The 23,522-nt window shown below is 37.1% G+C and overlaps 1 protein-coding gene across 1 annotated transcript; it reads left to right on the top strand.

Annotated features, from left to right (window-relative positions):
• The first annotated feature begins 5,312 nt into the window (after nucleotides 1-5,312).
• LOC142551210 (putative sucrose-phosphate synthase 2) lies at nucleotides 5,313-23,522 on the top strand. The gene is given in 13 exon segments (XM_075660308.1): nucleotides 5,313-5,742; nucleotides 5,952-6,184; nucleotides 6,420-6,483; nucleotides 6,556-7,254; nucleotides 7,595-7,726; nucleotides 7,851-7,982; nucleotides 8,207-8,383; nucleotides 8,469-8,522; nucleotides 8,604-8,666; nucleotides 8,901-9,848; nucleotides 9,932-10,027; nucleotides 10,029-10,060; nucleotides 23,010-23,522. Coding segments are annotated over 13 exon segments (3,198 nt in total). The 5' UTR covers nucleotides 5,313-5,460; the 3' UTR covers nucleotides 23,296-23,522.

Here is a 23,522-nt window from a genome sequence, read left to right on the forward strand (position 1 = left end):
CTCATTGATTGCAAGGAGTGAAATTATTGGGAGGGAGATTGTTGGGTGCAATTATTGTCTCTGCTTGGTAGAGCGATTGAACCGTGGTGCTTGACCTGCTGTGTGGTTTAAAAGATTTGAGTTGCACCATTACAACCAGCTATAGATTTTGGAAAAGCGGTAAGCACTCGGTCCTACAATGTCCAAATTTTAGCCCTTTTCATGACTATATTTTTTTCTCTTCTAGGACAAACATCAATGAGCTTCCTTAAGATGAGGGTTTAAGCTCATGAGCTAGGGGTTTTCTTCCAAGAATGATTGAGTTTCCTTGAACTGAGGGTTTTAGCTTGTGAGCTGAGGGTTTCTTCAATGGGCTTCCTTGAGCTGAGGGTTTCCTCTTCCGAGCGACGTCCCTTCAATTCCTATGGTTTTCCATTTCTTTATTTTCCTCTTAAGCTACTTTCCGAACTTTTTGAGGTGAATTGATATGAAAATCTAGATCCTCACTCCTAATCCCAAAAACATCATAACCATGACCGTCCCTACATGAGAACCCAATCTGCGCAGCTGTTGGTTTTCCTGTTCCAGTCATCTTGCTGTCACTCTATCCCATGAACGACCAGCACTAGGCTTACCCTAAGTCCCTAAGGAATGTCCCAAACCATAGCCAAGAGCCCTGATCCAGATCCCTAGCCTGGCCCAGGACTGAAACCCCAAAACCGAACCATCACTTCTCACGCGCAAGGAAAAAGAAACTCACGCAGTATGCTTGCAGGCATGGGTTTCTGCTACTGGCCTACTACCCGACGAACCTAGACCCTTTCTAGCACCCTTGGGCTCGGCCCTAACCTTAGCCAGAATCCTGATCCATGCACAAAACCGATCGAACGAATCCATGATAGCCCCAAAACCCAAGATTCACGCACAGGAGACGAGCCACGCTTCTTGTTGTTCCATTCTGTGATTTATTCTTACCAGTCATCAGCCAGCATCTAAACACTCCCTAAAACCTATTCACAAGTGACAGAAGCAATCCAGGGGAACAACCGAAGGCTTGTACTAAAGAATCTCAAGAATACGTATGAAACATGTCACAATTTTCAGAAAACGGTATCAATTGTTTTTAATCTCATGTTTGCATATAAAAAATAAATTTTCATGCATAATTTGTATCAACATACATAATATGACAAGATCGATGCGCAAAAGAAGGATTAAAACATGCATTTGCATTTTTAAATGCTCGAACCATCAAATATCGTTGCGGGGAAGTGGTAGGCGATCGGAACGACGTTTAGGTTGTTTATCTTGCCTAAAAATAGCGTGAATCAACTGTGATACGTGTGGGTGAATGATTGGTGATGATAGGACCAAGAAAAAGATCAAAAATCCAGAATCCTAAGCACAAGAAAGTCACGGCTGATATGTGTGTGTAAAGTGTGTGTGTGTTCTTGATGTAGCGGTTGTGCGTGAGTTTCCTCTTATTTTTATTTTTTTGTTAATTAGGTTTAAATAAAAAGGCTTTAGTTTAGGGTCTAAATCATTAGTAGAAAATTAGATAAACACTAGATAAATAAATTAAAATCTCATCCCTTAATCTAAAAGATTGACCCCAAAATTTTGAAGATCACGAATTTAAATATTGAAATCCTAATCCAACTTGAACACTAATTAAATAAATTATTAGGTCATAAAAGTCATTATAAAATATTTTACCCCATATTTAAGGAATAAATCCTAAATTTTTAAAATTAAAGTTTTAAACGCTTAAAATCTTATAATTCACCAAATAAGTTAATTTTAGACTTTAAAATACTAAAATTCGTAAATCATTTAAAATAATTAATTTTTGTTGGAACAATTAATGTTCGCAATCTTGATTTTGATGTTAATCAAACTTGTTTATTTGTTTCTAATAAGTTTACATAAGTTCGCAGAAACTGAAACTGATCGGGCTTCAAACCGATCAGTTACCAAGCTTAAACTGAAGCTATCGAGACGCAAACTGAAAGTGCCAACTGATTGATCGAACTGAACAAGTAAAACTGAAGTATCAAGATTAGTTCAACTGATTGTCCATTTGATAGGTGGTTCAGCAGAAGACATTCAGAAGCCTGGCCAACTGATGAAGTGTTCCACTGATGAATAGCTCAACTCACCAATTCAATTGAATCAGTGAAATCAGTTCAACTAACGAGTCAACTGATTTCACCTCACTAGTTCTAGACCATATCAACTGACCAGTTCAGAACATCAGTTAGGAGCGAAACAGTTTGCAGATGAGACAAGCTTAATCCAGCTGAGCACAAAGGTACAAAAGCTATTGTACGATCAAGGTACAATAAGAGACATTGCAGCATCGCTTAAAGACAAACGTTTCAGATATCTATTTGGGGGAACAAATTCAAACTAAAACGGGTTCATTCAATGAGTCTCATTGTACGTTCAGTCAAACGCCTATAAATAGAAGTCGAAGCTCAGTGAAGATGATGATGATGACAGACAGACGTTAAACAAGTGTTGGCTGGAAGGTGATACCTTCAGTCTACAATAGGAGTTCAGTTAGGCAGTGGGTAAGTCCTAAATTGAGTGGGTTATTACACTTGTATTAATTAATCAAAGTCTTCTAGTGGTACTATCCGAGGAGGTAAAAGGGGTGACCTAGGAGCAGTTCAGTCTCTGAACATCCATAAACATATCTTGTGTTATTTCTGTTTAACTGCTTGGTTTTGTTCTTAATTGATTTGATCAGTTCAGCTGATATCAGTTCAGTTATGTCCATAAATGAACTGACATAAGCCAGAACTGATCCCATGTAATTTTAATTTATTCAGTTGCATAAGTTATAAAACCGATCAGTTTTCTTAATGAATGATTACTTCCAGTATTTTTCGCTTGATTTAATATCAAACTCGATCAAATTCATCGGTACAAACATTCTTAGAACACGAGCTATTACATCTCATCGCGTTTTTAGAGGATTTTCCCGATCCCATCAATTTTCTTGGCTTAAAATATAACATTCAATTTTAACACCTTAATCGTCTCTGGTCTCCTTTCCCAGTTCGACCCCGAATATTCGCTGGAAAAGCTAAAACTCGTAAAAATAATTTAAATTGCATAAACATGAGTATATAAACATTTAAAATAATTTAATCATGTATCATGCACAATTTAAATCATTAATTAATTAGATTAAATTTTATAATTATGCATGAGGTTTAAGTGTACTGGTTTTTGGGCACTACACTTCCCAAATTTTAAACATTAACTTTTCATCCCTAAACTACCCCCATGAGTCATTAACCAACCCCCGTGAACCACGGCTGAACCACATTTCTTATCTAGCCCTTTTCGAACCTTAGCCCTCAAACCAATCCCTCGGCCCTTCTCACACCGAGCCACCCTCTACCAGAATCTAGTCAACCTGACTCCCGAGCCTTAGCCGCCCTCATAGGACTCTATTGGACCACATCTGACCAACACCGAGCCACGCACAGCCTCCCGCAAGTCGCGCACTAGCCCGCATGCGCCTAGGATCTCGCGACCTTCACCAGCTTAGAGCCACCGTTCCAGCCAACCTAGGGACCCCTCTAGGACCGCACCAAACCCTATTGAGCCAACCCCCGACGGGCCTTAACCTAGTGTACAGCCCCTCGCCTAGCTTCCCATCGTCGAACCCTAATCCTCCATGAAAACCCTAGCCGCCTTGAATCCTTCCATGCACAACCCCTTCTTGCTACTGTCCAACCTTTGTGTCATCTCTAAACGACACTTTTCGTATCCATTAAACACTTCATATTGGCAGCATGTCCTTAAAATTCATAATGTGTCTCAAAAAAGCGTAAAATCATCAAAAACGTTGAAAATAAACCCTTAAATATGAAGTATTTTGATCTAAATAATTTTCATGCTTAAAAGTACGTGAATCATGCATAATATGATTTGAATGGTGAAAAAATAAAGTTTAGAAGCGTGACTTTGCGTTTAGAACGCTCGAATATTCAATTGTCAGCGTGGGTTGTGAAGAGGAACGAATGGGCGACGAACAACCTTGAATTCTTGCTTGAAGTTTTCGAAAGTTTGTGCATGTGGTGTGTGTAATTTTCGGTCAAGGTGAGTCCTTAGAAGCCTAGGATTTCATTTTATAATTTAGTGTTTTAGTTGATAAAAGGTTAGAGTTTAGAGTTTTTAGAACTCTTGCTTTAAAAGTAATTGTGCCCATTAATCCAAGTTAAATTAAGCCCATTAAGTCCCAATTATGTATAAAATAAAAGTTTTCAAAAATAATAAATTTCGGGTCCACAAAAATCCTTCATTTGACTAAAACCGACTTCCCAGCTAAAATAAGGTTCAACTCGTCAAATAATTTGGACTCCAGCATTTAAAAAAAATTCATCCTATTTAATCTTTTATCGAGCCTTAAAAATATTTAACGAAAAATATTTTTATCTTGGTCGTCTCCGTTCTTTTTTTCTCAGATTAATATCGAATAACTGGACAAAATCCTTAATTTTATGAAATCATACAATTTATACATTTAATCATATAACATATATCATTTAAGTATTTAAATCAATTAAATAAAATAAATAAATAATTTAAAAAATTTGCAAGCATATTGTTTACGTGGTCTAATTTTTAGAGAATGCAAAATTAAGTTTAGTTTTAGGGTTTAGCAAATTCACCCGATAATTTAATCATTTAAATTTATCTTGAAAAAAGTATTAAAAAAAATTATCTAGCTAATCGTAAATGTTCTATTCTATTTTACAAAATGTATAGCATTTTATGGAAATCAAACACATGAAATTGACATTGATATCAGTTATATTTGAGATCAAATGAATGTTACTTTACCTAAATCTATAACAAATTATAACGGTCCAAATATAATTTTTTTTAAAAATATGTCTTACGAATCTTTATCTGTGAGACGGGTCAACCCTGCCGATATTAACAATAAAAAGTAATAATCTTAGCATAAAAGGTAATACTGCGTGGATGACCCAAATAAAAGATCTGTCTCATAAAATACGACATGTGAGACCGTCTCGTACAAATTTTTGGTTTTTTTAAATCAATTCTTAAATACTATGTTCCTATCGTTAACTCACATGACATGGACAACTATTACTCTTATCGCTCAAAATAAAATTTTAAATATCCGCGTGTGGCGCCGATTGACCATTAAACCCGACAGATCCGAATTTTATCAGACGCCCACAGGTGTGGCGCCGAAGAACCCCACAGATCCTCGTGCCACGTGTGTTCAATGGGACCCACTTCTAACTGCATGTGGTTCTCTCTCCCTCCCTTATTCTTTATTGCAGAGATAACACAATGCTTATAATCTCCTTTTCCAGGAGAATATAAACGAGCCCAAAGATCGAATCTTTATTGCATGTCAATTATATCTTCTTCTGGAAAGAAAATTCGTCATCCTTTTTTTACGTTTCCTGAAAGGGTTGAAACTGAAGCATGGCAGGGAATGAATGGATTAATGGGTACCTGGAGGCGATATTGGATAGTGGGGCGTCCGCCATTGAAGAGAATAAGCCTCCAGCTCCGGTGAACTTGAGGGAAAGGAGTGATTTCAATCCGACAAAGTATTTTGTGGAGGAGGTGGTGACTGGGGTTGATGAATCTGATCTCCATCGGACATGGATCAAAGTGGTTGCGACGAGGAATACGAGAGAGAGGAGTTCTAGGCTTGAGAATATGTGCTGGAGGATTTGGCATCTTGCACGCAAAAAGAAACAGGTATCATTTTGAGTGAATCTATTGTTTTTGGTTGGCCGCCAATTTTGTATCCAGTATTAGTGTTTTGGTTCTATCTGTGAAAACTTTTGCTTTTGCGGTAATCTCGAATAGCAAGCCCAGTCCTCTAGGTTCTGTTTTTGGGTACAGTGGATTGTGTTTTGATTGCAAATTTGTGGAATACGGTAGATGATTTCATTGTCTTTCTGCAGTTGGAAATGGAGGATTTGCAACGGGTGGCGAACCGGAGGTGGGAACTAGAGCAAGGTCGCAAGGATGTGACAGAGGACATGTCTGAGGATTTGTCTGAAGGAGAGAAAGGTGATGGCTTGGGGGAACCAATTACATTGGGCAGCCCTCGGAAAAAGTTCCAGAGAAACTTCTCCAACATAGAAGATTGGTCGGACAGTAACAAAGAAAAGAAGCTTTATATTGTTCTCATTAGGTACCGATTGAAATATATATGGCTTATCCATAAACTTTATTGTTTCTACTGAATCCATGACTTGTTTAGCATATATGTAAAGCCAATTACTCGTAACCAGAATTATATTGGTAATCTTCATGTTTAGAATCTATCTCAATCATCATACCTTCTCATATATGGCACGCGTTGAGTTGTTGCTTAATTAATAGCTATAGCGCGTTTAGTTTTTGATTAGCGTGGCTTGTTTTATCAGTTTACATGGTCTAGTCCGTTGTGAAAATATGGAGCTCGGTCGTGATTCTGATACTGGTGGGCAGGTATTATCAGATTTTTACGGCATAAAATTCGTTCTTTCAAGCATTTTTGAATTTATTTTGTTGAAATGTCAGATAAAATATGTCGTCGAGCTTGCTCGGGCGCTCGCCAAGACGCCAGGTGTTTATAGGGTGGATCTTTTCACCAGGCAAATATGCTCATCAGAAGTTGATTGGAGTTACGGCGAGCCGACGGAGATGCTTACAACTGGTGCCGAGGATGCTGATAGCATCGATTTAGGAGAAAGCAGTGGTGCTTATATTGTAAGAATACCCTTTGGTCCCCGTGACAAGTATCTTCGAAAGGAATTACTGTGGCCTCACATTCAAGAATTTGTTGATGGAGCTTTGGCACATATTGTCAATATGTCAAACGCTTTGGGGGAACAAATAGGTGCGGGACAGCCTGTTTGGCCTTACGTAATTCATGGCCATTATGCCGATGCAGGGGATACTGCAGCCCTTCTTTCTGGTGCATTAAATGTTCCGATGGTTTTGACGGGTCACTCGCTGGGTAGAAACAAGCTAGAACAGCTTCTCAAGCAGGGAAGGCAATCTAAAGAGGATATTAATTCGACATACAGGATTATGAGAAGGATAGAGGCCGAAGAGCTTTCATTAGATGCGGCAGAGCTTGTTATCACTAGTACTAAGCAGGAGATTGAAGAACAATGGGGACTGTATGATGGTTTTGATGTGAAGCTGGAGAAAGTTCTGAGGGCCCGTGCAAGACGTGGAGTTAATTGTCATGGTCGTTTCATGCCTAGAATGGCGGTAAGCACACTCTTTCAAAATTTATAAACATGGGAAATCGATCGTTGGAAGTGTATACTCCAAAAATAGTCATTATCCATTTCTTGACTCGATTATCAAACCTCCAGCAGTTTTCTATTCAGTAAGTGTTACTTCCATATCAGTTACTTTTCTGAGACAACTGAATTAAATAGTGCTTGATTGAGGTTTCGGTGGCTTTTTATGACATATTATGGCGCTACTCAATCATTATTCATGTATTTTTAAATTTATTCGAGTGAACTTAATTGTGATATGTTAATTAATATGGTTTGACCTAGAAAACTTTAATGTTTTTAGACATGGTAGCCATTCTCTACAGGTTATTCCTCCTGGGATGGACTTTAGCAGCGTTGTACTTCAAGAAGACGCTGCTGAAGCTGATGGTGACTTGTCATCATTAACCAATACAGAGGGCTCATCACCTAAAGCAATCCCTTCTATATGGGCAGAAGTAAGCACAAGTAGATACATGTATTTTTTACCTTTGCACCAGAAGTTTAAGTCGTTATGGAGATCAATATTATTTTGCCCATTAAACTTATATCCTTCTAATTTTTTTCTTGATATGGTTTTAGGTGATGCGTTTTTTGTCAAATCCTCACAAGCCAATGATCCTTGCATTGTCAAGACCTGATCCAAAAAAGAATATAACCACTCTCTTGAAAGCGTTTGGAGAATGCCGCCCATTGCGAGAGCTCGCTAATCTTGTAAGTTTGCCAAAACAGTTAATTTTGAATTTTGAAGCGCATTTAAGGTTTCCTTCCACATTCTTGTCACATTCTCTGTCGCATGTTACGTGCAAAATAAAATACCTGGAAACAATGAAACTTTAAATGCATCAAGCTGATGTAACAGAGGATGTGGGCCTGCATGCAGCATTAAATTCCCATTGAACTTTTACATATCTTAATCAAGCTTGTTCTATTTACAGACTCTTATAATGGGAAATAGAGATGATATAGATGAGATGAGTGGGGGAAATGCTAGTGTTCTCACTATGGTACTGAAGCTTATTGACAAGTATGACCTATATGGGCAAGTGGCTTTCCCGAAACATCACAAGCAAAGTGATGTTCCAGAAATATACCGTCTAGCTGCAAAGACAAAGGTTGACTTTATGCTGTATTTCCTGGAATGTATTCAGAAAATTCAATGCTTTCCCTTAGTAACTTTTTAGTGTCAAAACATGACAGGGAGTTTTCATAAATCCAGCATTTATTGAGCCATTTGGACTTACATTAATAGAGGTTCGTTCGAATAAATAAGTTTTTTATTGTGTTTCACTCTTCTCTATTTAAGCTCTTAAAAATCCAAGTCTGGAAGTGTAGGCTGCTGCGCATGGACTCCCACTGGTGGCAACTAAGAATGGCGGTCCAGTTGATATTCTTCGGGTAAAAAGTAGCCCCTTTCTTGAGCAAGTTAACTTGTCTTAACCAGTCTTTAATAAACTCTTTTAAATGTAATGATTTATAAGTATCCTATACTCGCTGAAACTAAAGGACACTGATCGTGTATTTTTTTAATTTATAATCCAAAATGACCAATTATCTCAGGTAATTTCGAATCAGGATTAAAACTTAATAGTTTTGATAAGCTAACAATGTATATTTTTTTGTGAAATATAGGCCCTTAACAATGGTCTGCTCGTGGATCCTCATGATCAGCAATCAATTGCTGATGCACTGCTCAAGCTAGTTTCAGAGAAGAACTTGTGGCATGAATGTAGAAAGAATGGCTGGAAGAACATACATCTCTTTTCATGGCCCGAGCATTGTCGAACATACCTGACCAGGATAGCAGCATGTCGTATGAGGCATCCACAATGGCAAACCGACTGTCCTGCAGATGAACTGGCAGCAGAGGAATCACTGAATGATTCACTAAAAGACGTTCAAGATATGTCATTAAGGCTCTCGATTGACGGTGAAAAAACATCATTAAATGAATCACTAGATATAACTGCTGCTGGCAGTGACCCCGAGCTGCAAGACCAAGTCAAACGAGTCTTAAGGAAAATGAGAAGGCCAGAATCTGTAGCACAAGATTTTGATTTCGACAAGAAAGTGACAGATTTGCCAAGCAAGTATCCAATGTTGAGGCGCCGCCGTAAATTAGTTGTCATAGCACTTGATTGCTATGACAGCAAAGGATTCCCGGATAAGAAAATGATCCATATAATGCAAGAGATCTTTAAGGCAAACAAGTTGGATCCACATAATGCAAAAATGACGGGATTTGCTTTGTCAACAGCTATGCCGATATTTGAACTCGTTGAATTCTTTAAGTCCGGTAGTATTAAAATAAATGATTTTGACGCCTTAATCTGTGGTAGCGGCAGTGAAGTGTACTATCCAGGTACTTATACTGAAGAGAACGGAAAGCTTTATCCTGATCCAGATTATGCGTCACATATTGACTATCGTTGGGGTGCAGATGGTTTAAAGAAAACCATTTGGAAACTAATGAATTCATCTGAAGATGCGAAATCAGGTCATTCTTCCATTGCTATAGAACACAATGCCAAGTCAAGCAATTCCCACTGCCTTTCATACTTGATAAAGGATCCTAGCCTGGTATGCACGAGTTATAAGTTGTATAAAATCTAATTTGGTTAAGATTGCCTATTTAAGTCTCATCATTGTATTCAATTTTGTAGGTGAAAAAAGTGGACGACATGAGGCAGAAACTAAGAATGAGAGGTCTCAGATGCCACTTAATGTATTGCAGAAACTCCACGAGAATGCAAGTTGTTCCCACTTCTTGCATCTCGCTCTCAGGCTCTACGGTAAGACATTTTCTAGATGAGAGTTGAATTACACGTTCATGGTAGTTATCACATATGTACTTTGCATGGTGCGCAACAATAGCCATATTACAGCCTACTTTAGTGACGGAATCATGGCCAATCTCCTAATGCCCCAATGAACTCAGAACATGAACCATTATAAAAATGAATGTAAAAAGGGTTAATAAAAAAAATTATCAAACAAATCCGTGAAATGGTTGAGTACTCTAGAAAATAGAAGATATTTAATCAAATCTTTCCATTAATTAAAACCTAGTAATACGACTTCCACCTGCATAAGCATGTTATAATATGCATAAGCAAATCATCTTTAAAAATCACGTATTCATTCTTCAAACTTGAGATTCGCAGTGATAAAGACATTTAGGATTTCAAATTCAAACACATAATTGACAGCATGTGATCAATATCTAAAAGAATCCTACATAATGCTTCTATTTTACTTTAACATGACCCTTGGCAAAGTGTGAAAAAAAGTCATAGGTTCCTGTTGCTGAATTGATTTATTATTAGTTACTAGCTTGAACCCATCATGAAGGACCGGTCATCAACTAATGATTTTAACTGGGCCTTCGTCGACTGTTTTTATCGATTTAGGCATTCTCAACTTTCAAAGAGTAAAGTCTATTTTCGACTTTGAAAAAATTGATCACATTTTATCTTTACTTGCATTTGAAATCCTAAATGTTGATATAAATACCTTATTAGTGTTGGATCTCGGTTTTCTCGTGCCCAAACACAGCGGATGTTTTAAAATTTTTAGATCTTGACATTCAAGATGTATTTGGACACGCGTATGGTTTTATCACCAAACATTCATAGGGTGTTAGAATTATACCTTTAGTGAATTAAATCACTTGGCTCCAACTAATCCGGTATAGGCGGATATAGCTCTTGATGAATTCCCTACGAACTTTCTTCGAGAACTCTTTCCTTCAATCTTTCTATAAAGTCCACGACTGGAATATTTGTTTCTCTCCAATATAGCATTAGAATATTTGAAAGAAGTTTTGCATAGAGATTAATTAAAATGAGAGGCGGCTCAAACCCTAAACTCACTTTAGGGTGGCCGAATTTTGGAGAAAAGGGTGAAGGTGATTTTCGAAAATCACAATGCGTGGTGGCTAGGGTTGTGGCTTGCTTACTTCTATTTATAATTAAGCCATGATCTTATATTTATAATTAACATTAATGGACTTGATTAATTAATTGGGCTAGTCCAACTAGTTTAATTAATTAATCAAAGTCCATTAAGAACTTTAATTATTTAGTATGTTGGACTTGTACTCCTACAAGCTCATTAAACACACTTCCCACTATATTTAATTTATTATTTAATAAACTCAAATTTTGAGCTTAATAAATTAAATCCTTTATAAATTCAACATTTGAATTTAATATTTAAATTATAAATTAAACTCCTTGAATTTATCACCTCCAAATTTTAAAATTTAATAAACTCAACTTTTTCAGTTTAATAAATTAAATTCTCAAATTTTATAAATTCAACTCCTTGAATTTACTTTTCTCAAAATTTAATTATAAAAAATTCAACTCCTTGAATTTACTATATCATAATATAAATTCAACTTCTTGAATTTATTCTCTCAACGGGAACAAATGATTCAGTGCTTGTATGACCCTCAATGGTTCAGGGATACAGCTAGCCGTGGGTTCACAACTCCTTGTGATTCAGGACATAACCCATTATTCGGGCTTACCCTTATTTGTCCATTCTATGTATCAACAATTGATAATGAGAATGTCATAAATCATATTTCTGACTAAACCCATCGAATCATGGTAAGAGCGTCTAGTAGCATCACCCCATGATTCCCTAGTTATCACTGATAGTGCCTGCAAGAACCAACCGATTATGATTAAAGTACAGTATGGTCCCTTCAACTCATATATCCCAAAGGAATCTGCAACCATTGTTCATCGAGAGTTGCATAATAATTCGATAACTATGTGACACATATAAATAGTGGCATCGCATGCACTATTAAAGAACTCCTTCTCCAACGTACATATCATACTCTGGCCAGAGATTCCACACACTATTATTTCATCAAATCACATAGGATATCTACACCCGTAGGTGAGCAGTGAATTCCCGACTACAATGCACTGGCACCTACATGTGTCGCAAATGTACCCAATCTAGCCACCTGATGACTCTCCTATAGCCGGTGAACGAGTCAAAGCACAATCCTAGCATATAGAGCCTCAGTGTTGTCCCGGGTCGTAAGGACTAATGGTGTACAATCATAACCACAGACTTATCCTCTCGATGAATGATAACCACTTGGAAAGTCCGAGAGAGGGTTGTTCGGTATAATCATAGTCTAACTACCCATCTGCATATTTGGACTTCTTTATGCCCTTACCAAGAAACGCGGTACACAACATCACAGATGCTAGTCTTGAGCTCAAGCAACCTTTATCCATGTTTTAGGCGGCTGAATCGACTAGGAATGAATTTAGATTATTCAGTGCTTACAAATGAGTTTCAACATCGAATTACGATTCATTTGTATTAAAGTATAATCAAGTTCTTTATCTATGTTGTTCACATGAGTATACAGATAAAGAAATAATAAACCATAAAATAATGAATTATATTAAAATAAAGATTGTTTATTACAACTGAGTCAATAAAATCCCTAGCCAACAGTTGGCTTACAGGGCATCTACTCTAATAATCTCCCACTTGCCCTAGAGCCAACTACCCATAAACTTTAATTTTATTGCTTCGCGATGCTTCTCAAACAATGGTCCTGGCAAGGACTTTGTAAGTGGATCAGCAACATTATCTGCAGAGGGGACTCTTTCGACTGATATATTTCCTCTTCCCACAATCTCCCAGATGATGTGGAATTTCCTCAATACATGTTTGGATCGTTGATGAGACCTTGGTTCCTTTGCTTGCGCAACGACACCAGTGTTGTCACAGTACACCGGGACTGGATCAACTCCATTAGGAATAACGCCAAACTCTTGGACAAAATTCCTCATTCAAACTACCTTTTTGGCTGCAGCAGATGCAGGAATGTACTCAGCTTCAGTGGTGGAATTCGCAACAGTGTCTTGGTTGGAACTTTTCCAAGAGACAGCCGCACCATTAAGCATGAATACAAAACCAGAGGTTGATTTCGAATCATCTAAATCACATTGGAAGCTAGAATCAGTGTAGCCTTCCAATTTCAATTCTCCACCCCCATAGACCATGAACAAGTTCTTAGTCCTTCTCAAGTACTTAAGAATATCTTTAATGGCCTTCCAATGCATTGGACCAGGGTTCGCCTGATATCTTCTTGTAACACTCAGAGCGTAAGCAACATCGGGACGTGTCGATATCATACAATACATGATACTACCAATGGCTGACGCATATGGAAAACGTGTCATCATCTCTATCTCTTCATCAGTTTTGGGACACATAGCTTTAGATAAAGTAACACTGTAACGTACCGTACTTTTTAACTACTTTAAAAGTTGCGGAAAAATAAAAATTTTCTTACATAAAAAATAAACTCTAAGTTTCGATTTAAAATAAACTGTTCATTCAAAAATAATGGAAATAAAAAGATCGTAAATAAAGTTTGCTAAAACACTTGTTTAAACATCGTAACCCAAAACAAGAAATCAGAGTAATAAAATTTGTCATGCATGAAATCTTAAAAACATTGGGCGGTCCTCGGGTTTAGCCTCCCTCTCAGTCCAAGCCAGCTCATTAGTCCGCACCCCTCGTCTCCTCAAAGTCATCCTCACCTGTATCGATCAAGTCTAGTGAGTCTAAATACTCAGCATGTATAAACTGGGAATAACAACTACTACGTAGTAAAACCACATGCAATCTTTAAAATAGAGAGTACATACTTGAAACTTGGATATGCGTATAAAAGCTTGAACTTGTATACATACATAGACGTGCCATAACGTGAGACATTTCTGAAACATGCTTGCAACATACATACTTGAACATATATGAACTTCATCATTTTGCGTAGAGATATGTTTCAAAGCAAGTGACCCATACATAAAACGCCTGATCAGACTAAACCACAGTACTGGGCTGACAGGGAGGATCCACTACCACATACATGAGATCCCGTTCATGCTTTAACGGGTGGATTGGTCCCTGGTCATGCTTTACCGCTTTCCAATCTTGATCTAAACCCGTTCATGCTTTACCGGGGTGGATTGGTCCCTGGTCATGATTTACCGCTTTTCAATCCTGATCTAAACCCGGTCATGCTTTACCGAGGTGGATTGGTCCCTGGTCATGCTTTACCTCTTTCCAATCCTGATCTAAACCTGGTCATGCTTTACCGGGGTTGATTGGTCCCTGGTCATGCTTTACCGCTTTTCAATCCCATACATAATTTGGTCACAAGTTATTTAGCATACCTCAAAAACTTAAAAATATTTTCTTTTGCACGTCGAACATACTTACTTGGCGTTGAAAGATTCGTTGGATCTCGCTTGGGGCCACTGCTGCCCATACTAACACATTGCAAGCACTTACCTTTCATAACTTAGAGGTAGGTAATCGCGCTCACCACCGAAGTACATACATAGCTTATGACATTCTAGATCACTCGGGACTTGACCTCGTTAAATCATCGTACTAACCCATGACATCGACCCCGAACAATCTCAAAAATGATGTGTAAACATTTCCCAAAAATAAAAGACATGAACTCACTATTGGAACTTGAAAATAAGTGGAAACCAAACTTTCTTACAGATGGGGCCGCGCTCGGGCGGTAACATATTACCGCTCAAGCGCTAGGTCTTCTGGAAGCCTACCCTCGGACAGAAAGAGTGGGGCTCGGGCTGTAAAACATTACCGCTCGGACGCCGAGTCTTCTGGACTCCGTGACTTAGAAGCTTATTCTCCGCAATTTCGATTAGACAAACAGTGAACAACGCCTCGAGACCCATCCTAGGACACTATGGCACTGACTCGACTCCACAAAACGTCCCAAACGTCTCCAAAACGACGCATCATAAGCAACGCAACATAACCCATAAACCCAAGAATTGACACAAAATGCTTCACTTCAAATTCGACCAAGAGCCTAATGACACGAAATGAAACACCAACAATCATTCCAACATCATTCTCGATATACCTAACCGCAGCAGCGATCACCCGTCGATCCCCAACGAAGCCTGCAACAATAAAACTTCAAGAACACATCAAGAACATATTTTCAGAAAATCGCAGTTTGAGAAGTCCCACAAAAACGATCATAACTCACTCATTTCTTATCTAAATATTTCGAATTTACTGTCAAATCGAAGGTATCAAAAATTTCTATGTTTTATATGTTGAAAGTTTTTCCAAAAAGTCGACCGAAAAGTCGCAGTATTTAAAATGACAGCAAACTTTGAGTTTTGAGATCCAAAAATGTTTCAAAATCGATCCAACCATTTTTGCTCAAACTTTTGCATAACATTCACATGTTTTTCATACAATAAACATCAAAATTAGTAATATGACAAGATCGATGCGAAAACGAAAGAGTATACATGCCTTTTGATGATTTGAAATACCGAAACGACGATACCGAAGCGGGAACGGTGCGAGGATTGATCCGGGACGAACGTGGAACGATTTTCTTTGAAGAAACACATACAGAGGATGGGGCGGCTGCACTCTTGCTAGGAGAACCCTAGGTTTTGCTCAAAAAAATAAGAATCAAATGTGTATGTGTGTGTTGTGTGTTAAAACGTGTATGTGTGTGTGTGTCTCGGTGTTTGTGTGGGTTTATTAATAATTAGGGACTAAATATTGCTTAATAAATAATTAGTAAACAATTAAAATACTAACATTCCTCTAACTTTAAATAACATCTCTTAATTTAAAATAAATCATAAACTCACCTAATAATTAAATTTGGCTTTTAAAATGCTAAAAAATTAAATAAACCTTTTAAAATGCCCCAGACCCAACTTAAAATAAAATACCACATTTTAAAGATTGCCAGAATCGTCGCCGGTCTCTTTTCCTCGATCCTGCATCGAATAGTCGCCTGAAATATGAAACTCAGGAAAACATTTAACATGCATCACATAAACATAATTAATTTAAAATAATGCAAATTAAATAGGTCATGCATTGCTATAAATCATTTTAAACTTAAATAAATAATTTAACTATTAAATAAATGCATGGGTTATACGTGTAATGAATTTGGGCTCTACAAACACCATGACACATTGGTAAGTATCCTCTCTTGGACTCTTCCATAGAGAATCGCTTCAGAATAGTATTGATATAAGTGGCTTGGGTGAGTCCTAGCATCCTCTTTGATCTATCTCTATAGATTTGTATTCCCAATACATAGGATGCTTCACCCATGTCTTTCATGGAGAATTTACTTGCTAACCATACTTTAGTTGATTGCAGTAATCCTACGTCATTCCCAATGAGCAGGATATCATCAACATAAAGTACTAGGAGTGTCACTACACTTCCACTAACTTTCTTGTACACGCATGGTTCCTCAGGGTTTTTAGCAAAACCAAATTCTTTGATAGTGTTATAAAATCTGAGGTTCTAACTTCTTGACGCCTGCTTGAGACCATATATTGATCTCTGAAGTTTGCATACCTTATGCTCACTTCCTACTGATGTGTATCCCTCAGGTTTAGACATATAAATTTCTTCTTTGATATCTTCATTGAGAAATGCAGTCTTTACATCAATTTGACATATCTCATAGTCATAGCATGCTGCTATGGCTAGTAGTACTCTAATGGACTTAAACATAGCAACTGATGAAAAATTTTCCTCATAGTCAATTCCTTGCCTTTGAGTATAACCTTTTGCAACCATTCTTGCTTTGAAGGTCAATACCTTCCCATCCGCCCCAAGCTTTCTTTTGTAGATCCATTTGCATCCTATGGGAACGATTCCCTCATGTGGATCCACCAATGTCCAGACTTGGTTTGAATACATAAAGTCCATTCCTGACTGCATGGCTTCAAGCCATTTGGTTGAATCAGTATTAGATATTGCTTCTTTGAAATTCATTGGATCACATCCAACACAAGCCTCACCATGGCTTTGTTCATGAAGAAGCATATATCTTGCAGGTGGTCTAATAACCCTATTAGACCTTCTAGGAGCTTGTACTTTAACTACTAGTTGTTGAGGATTGGGTTCAACTTCTATAGTTGATGAAGTATCTTGGGATATCCTACAAAGTAGTACAAAGTGGATCTACTATCCAATTTGTCTCCTATTGTCTACTTCACGTAAGTAAGACATCCCCGTATTCTCATGTAAGAATATTTGGCAGTTTTTCACATCCATATATCATATTATGTTTTATCCATTGCTTTAGTATGGACATTATTCAACAACATTGCCGCAGTTTCAAGCGCAAAACCCTAAAACTATGTAGGTAATTCAGTGAATCCCATCATGGATCGAACCATGTCCATCAAGGTTCGATTTCGACGTTCAGAAACACCATTCAATTGTGGTGTTGCTGGTGGAGTCCACTGTGAGAGAATCTCATTCTCTTTTAGATAACCCAAAAATTCAGCACTCAAGTATTCTCCACCTCGATCAGATCGAAGTGCCTTAATACTTCTTTCTAGCTGATTTTCTACTTCAGATCTGAATTCTTTGAACTTTTCAAATGCTTCAGATTTGTGTTTCATCAAATAAACGTACCCATACCTCGAATGGTAATCAGTAAAGGTAATGAAGTAGTAATGCCCAAATTTTGTGCTAACACTTAGCGGGCCACAAACATCCGTGTGTATCAAATCCAGTAGACCATGTGCACGTTCCACGTTTCCATTGAATGTAGTCTTAGTCATTTTTCCTTTTAGACAGGACTCACAAGTAGGTAGAGAATTTATGTTTGACAAGTCAAACATGCCTTCTCCCACTAGCTTGTGCATCCTTTTTTGGGAAATATGACCTAGTCTAACGTGCCATATTTGTGCGGGATTTGAATCATCTAACTTTCTTTTGTTTGTTGTCGAAATCATGTTTACTTGGACATTCACTTATCATTTCCAGAACATTTGTGGCGCATATAATTTCTTATGTCCGGACTTCTTGCAGTGAAATAAATATGTTCTGACTTATCGGGCTTTGTAGGCCCTTTAAGTGTCCTTCAGAGTTTGCCTCTTATTGAGATTGTTTTTCTTGTGAGGGATATAACATTTCTTTCCCTTACCTTGTGGGCTATTTTTCGTCATGACGAGAGGCCCATTATAAAAACAACATTTTCCTGTTTTATGGTGATTTCATAAGTTATAAGTGTATTGACTAGCTCTTCAAAGCTATCATCTATCTTATTCAAATTGAAGTTCACCATAACCCTGTCAAATGAAGAAGAGAAAGATAACAAATTGATGTCATCAAGTAACTCGTTAGGAATCACATATTTCAGGCCCACCACATTCTCAATAAGCCCAGTCATATGTACACCATGCTCATGAGCCGGAGCCTTATCTTGCATGTGTGTAGTCATGAGCTCCTTGAAAGTAGTGTGCATCATCGTATGAGTTTCATGCACCATGCAACTCTTGCAAGTGCATTCAAATGTCAGCAGCATTCAACATTTCCTCAAACTGCCCATACAGTTCATTTGACATAAAAGCGAGCATGTTACACTTTAGCTTGCATACTATGGTCCTACCATCTTGCATGCTTTGTAAGTTCATCAGGACTGACATTAGTGTGTATGTCATTTTCTCCGAATTCAGAACAATTTTTTAAACCAGTCTTGAAAGTTAGATTCGGTTAGCTTGTTAATAATATAAATGTATTATGTGACGAAATCGAAAAAATACTGATATGGAAACAGAATAATGGTTACTGATAATTTTAAAATAATTCTAAGATGTAAAATATGGATTTCATTTTATAAATTTTCCTCCCACTATTATGACATTTCCAACACCCTCCGATGAAAAAAAGAAATCTATTTCCTTAGTGGGCACGTAGAGTCCAATTAGCCAATTATAATCCAGAATAATATTAGCCAATTATAATTTCTAAAAGGTATAATCCAATTGCATCCCTATGCAACTTCCGCGTGTTTTTGCCTCATGTTTAATAAGGACCCAATATTATGATGTCGTTTATTTTCACGTGTCAAACCGACCCATCAATATTGAATTGTAGTAGACGGTTTTCATGTGTTCCCCCAATAATATGATCCGAAGTCATGGGAGTTCTACTCAATTTACATCATATGTCATGTGGAAGTCACAAAATTCCGGCGTCCAGGCCTCCCCAATAATATGAACCAGACACTGTCCGCGGGTAGCGATCAACATGCAACCACGGTTGATGGAAGGCAAGGAAAAATTAAACTCTTTTGATTTTTACTTTTACGATTTGATATAAATTTTGAATCATATTATAAATGAGGGATTTTAATTTTAAAATTGTCTCATTATTTTATTTTAAAAACGCGTGCCACGAGTTTGTATGTTTGCCGGATTCATCCAACTATATTATTTAATAATATACATACATGCATACTACTATATATCGCATATATCATAATATGACATTCAACAATAAATAAATAAGGATGATCGATCGCCAACAGTATTAGATCCATGTGAGCCAGACATGGATCCAGGTCCAAAACCTAGGTGAATGCAGGGATGCAAATGCAACTATTACAAGAGCTTTCAATATTTTACATGTCTTCATCTTGTGTATCGAGTCCACCATCTTCCAGTCTTGATCTCCCACTATTTCTAATAATTACATTTAAATAGCCATGACACATAAGGGATACATCTCATGGGGTGTGAACGGGCCATAAACCAGACCCACTTTAATAATATCGAATATTAACAAAATGAATAAAACAGTAAAATATCTTAACATACACCTAACACATTGGTCAAGGATCTCGATCATCCTTCATGCATTTAATATCAAATATTAACATCAATTAATTAAAAAAAATTAATTAATTGATAAATCATACATCTAATAATTTTATTACTAGCCACCACAATTATTAAAGAATTTAATAAATTAAATAATTCAATAATAATTGATTTCTTTGTAAAATTCATTTTTACCATCAATAATTAAAAACATATTCTAATTATTTATTTTACAATAAAATTATTAATTTTCCAAAAATAAATTGAACTAATTTTCATAAAATATCAATTTAATCCAAAGTTTTGAAAAATTAGAAAATCGCACCCTAGGCCCAAACAATTCAAGCCCATTATCCAGCAGGTTCCCGAGAAATTCCCGGACAGCGGCCCGCGCTGCACGCCCGGCGTCCTGCCCGCTGCCCGAACGTTTCGGGCAATGGTAGCAGCCCTGTGTGCGCAGGGCGCATAGTTTCGAGCGGCACCGCGCGCAACGTACGGACGCTCCGCACGATGCGCAGCGCAATGCGCCTGCACAGGGCGACGCGCTGCGCGCGCACGCTGCCCTGCGCGCGGTCTGCCCGGAACACTTCCGGGCATATCCGAAAAAATATATATATATTTTTTTGATTTCTGGAAAAATTAAAATTTTTATGGTGCATAAATTTTCTAAAAAATTTTCTTGTGTGGTTAGAAACAAATTATTCAATATGATTTAAAACCATACGATATAGAAAAACCTGGCTCTGATACCACTGTAGGATCTCGTTTTCTCGTGCCAAATGCAGCGGAAGTTTTAAAATTTTTAAATCTTGACATTCAAGATGTATTTGGACATTCGTATGGTTTTATAATCAAACATTCATAGGGTGTTAGAATTATAACTTTAGTGAATTAAATCACTTGGCTCTAACTAATCCGGTATAGGCGGATATAGCTCTTATTTAATGCCCTACGAACTTTCTTCGAGAACTCTTTCCTTCAATCTTTCTACAAAGTCCACGACTGGAATATTTGTTCATCTTCCAAATAGCAATATAATATTTGAAAGAAGTTTTGCGTAGAGATTAATTAAAACGAGAGGCGGCTCAAACCCTAAACTAACTTTAGGGTGGCCGAACTTTGGAGAAAAGGGAGTGATTTTCGAAAATCACAATTTGTGGTGGCTAGGGTTGTGGCTTGCTTACTTCTATTTATAATTAAGTCATGACCTTATATTTATAATTAACATTAATGGACTTGATTAATTAATTGGGCTAGTCCAACTAGTTTAATTAATTAATCAAAGTCCATTAAGAACTTTAATTATTTTGTATATTGGACGTGTACTTCTACAAGCTCATTAAACACACTTCACACTATATTTAATTTATTGTTTAATAAACTCAAATTTTGAGCTTAATAAATTAAATCCTTTATAAATTCAACATTTGAATTTAATATTTAAATTATAAATTCAACTCCTTGAATTTATCACCTCTAAAATTTAATATTTAATAAACTCAACTTTTTGAGTTTAATAAATTAAATTATCATATTTTATAAATTCAACTCTTTGAATTTAATTTTCTCAAAATTTAATTATAAAAAATTCAACTCCTTGAATTTACTATATCATAATATAAATTCAACTTCTTGAATTTATTCTCTCAACGGGAACAAATGATTCAGTGCTTGTGTGACCCTCAATGGTTCAGGGATACAGCTAGCCGTGGGTTCGCAACTCCTTGTGATTCAGGACATAATCCTTTATTCGTACTTACCCTTATCTGCCTCATTCTATGTATCAACAATTGATCATGAGAATGTCAGAAATCATATTTCTTATTAAACCCATCGAATCATGGTAAGAGCGTGTAGTAGCATCGCCCCATGATTTCCTAAGTATCACTCATAGTGCCTGCAAGAACCAGCCGATTATGATTAACATACAGTACGGTCCATTCAGCTCATATATCCCGATCGAATCTGCAACTATTGGTTCATCGAGGGCTGCATAATAATTCGATAACTATGTGACATATAAAAATAGTGGCATCGCATGCACTATTGGAGAACTCATTCTCCAACATACATATCATACTCTGGCCAGAGATTCCACGCACTATTATTTCATCAGATCACATAGGATATCCACACCCGTAGGTGAGCGGTGAATTCCCGACTACAATGAACAAGCTCCTACATGTGTCGCAATTGTACCCAATCTCGCCACCTGATGACTCTTCTGGAGCCGGTAAACGAGTCAAAGCACAGTCCTAGCATATAGAGCCTCAGTGTTGTCCCGGGTCGTAAGGACTAATGGTGTACAATCATAACCATAAACTTATCCTCTCGATGAATGATAACCACTTGGTAAGTCCGAGGGAGGGTTGTTCGGTATAATCATCATATGACTACCCATCTGCATATTTGGATATCTCTATGCTCTTACCAATAAACGCGGTACACAACATCACAGATTCTAGTCTCGAGCTCAAGCGACCTTTATCCATGTTTTAGGCGGCTGAATCGATTAGGAACGAATTTAGATTATACAGTTCTTACAAATGAGTTTCAAATCGAATTACGATTCATTTGTATTAAAGTATAATCAAGGTCTTTATCTATGTTGTTTTAATGGGTGCACAGATAAAGAAATAACAAACCTATGAAATAATGAATTATATTAAAATAAAGATTGTTTCTTACAGCTGAGTCCATAAAATCCCTAGCCAACAATTGACTTACAGGGCATTGACTCTAACAATTAGTACATACAAAATTATGAATTCTAGAATTTATATTTTCAAGAAAGTACTAGTGCAAAATAATAGTATCCTTATTTTTTTACTTATATTGCAAAATTTGCATTATAGCTTCGACCTGCTCTCAACTATGATTCTTTTTGTGTTTTATGGCGCTTATGTGAAATCATGATGCAATCACCAGCTGTAGAATCCTTGTCCCTTTGATTCCACTGGATAACTTAGAAACAATCACACATGTATAAGTTCTATATTTTACTTTGTCAGTTTGTTCTGTTGTGGCTTCCAATCAATAGGTATCTTTTTGTCCGGTGGCGATTAAACGTGGCAAACATGTTTGTGATCCTTGGTGAAACTGGAGACACAGATTATGAAGAACTGATTGCCGGGACGCACAAAACTTTGATAATGAAAGGGGTGGTGGAAAAAGGTTCGGAAGAATTGCTAAGATCTGCAGGGGCTTACCTGAGAGATGATATAGTTCCAGTCGACAGCCCACTCATAACTTATATAAGTGGAGGGGCGAAGGCTGAAGAGGTAGCTAAGGCGTTAACACAGAACTCTAAAGCAGGAGGAATATAAAGATGGCGTGCTTTCGTGCTTCGTTTCTTGATCTTAATGCAAAACTAGTAAAACATTTTATTTCTTTTTCCGGGTTCTATACCCTGAATGAAGCTTCTCGACAAATCGAGAAGTTCAATAATTTTTGTCTCCGGATTAATGTTTGATGCACAAGTTTCTGGAGATACATTTTAGCTGTATGAAGTCTACAATAATTGTGAAATGCTTGTGGTGCCAATTTTGTTTCA

This window comes from Primulina tabacum, chromosome 7 (genome assembly GCF_025594145.1).
Source record: "Primulina tabacum isolate GXHZ01 chromosome 7, ASM2559414v2, whole genome shotgun sequence".
NCBI classification, from domain to species: Eukaryota; Viridiplantae; Streptophyta; class Magnoliopsida; order Lamiales; family Gesneriaceae; genus Primulina; species Primulina tabacum.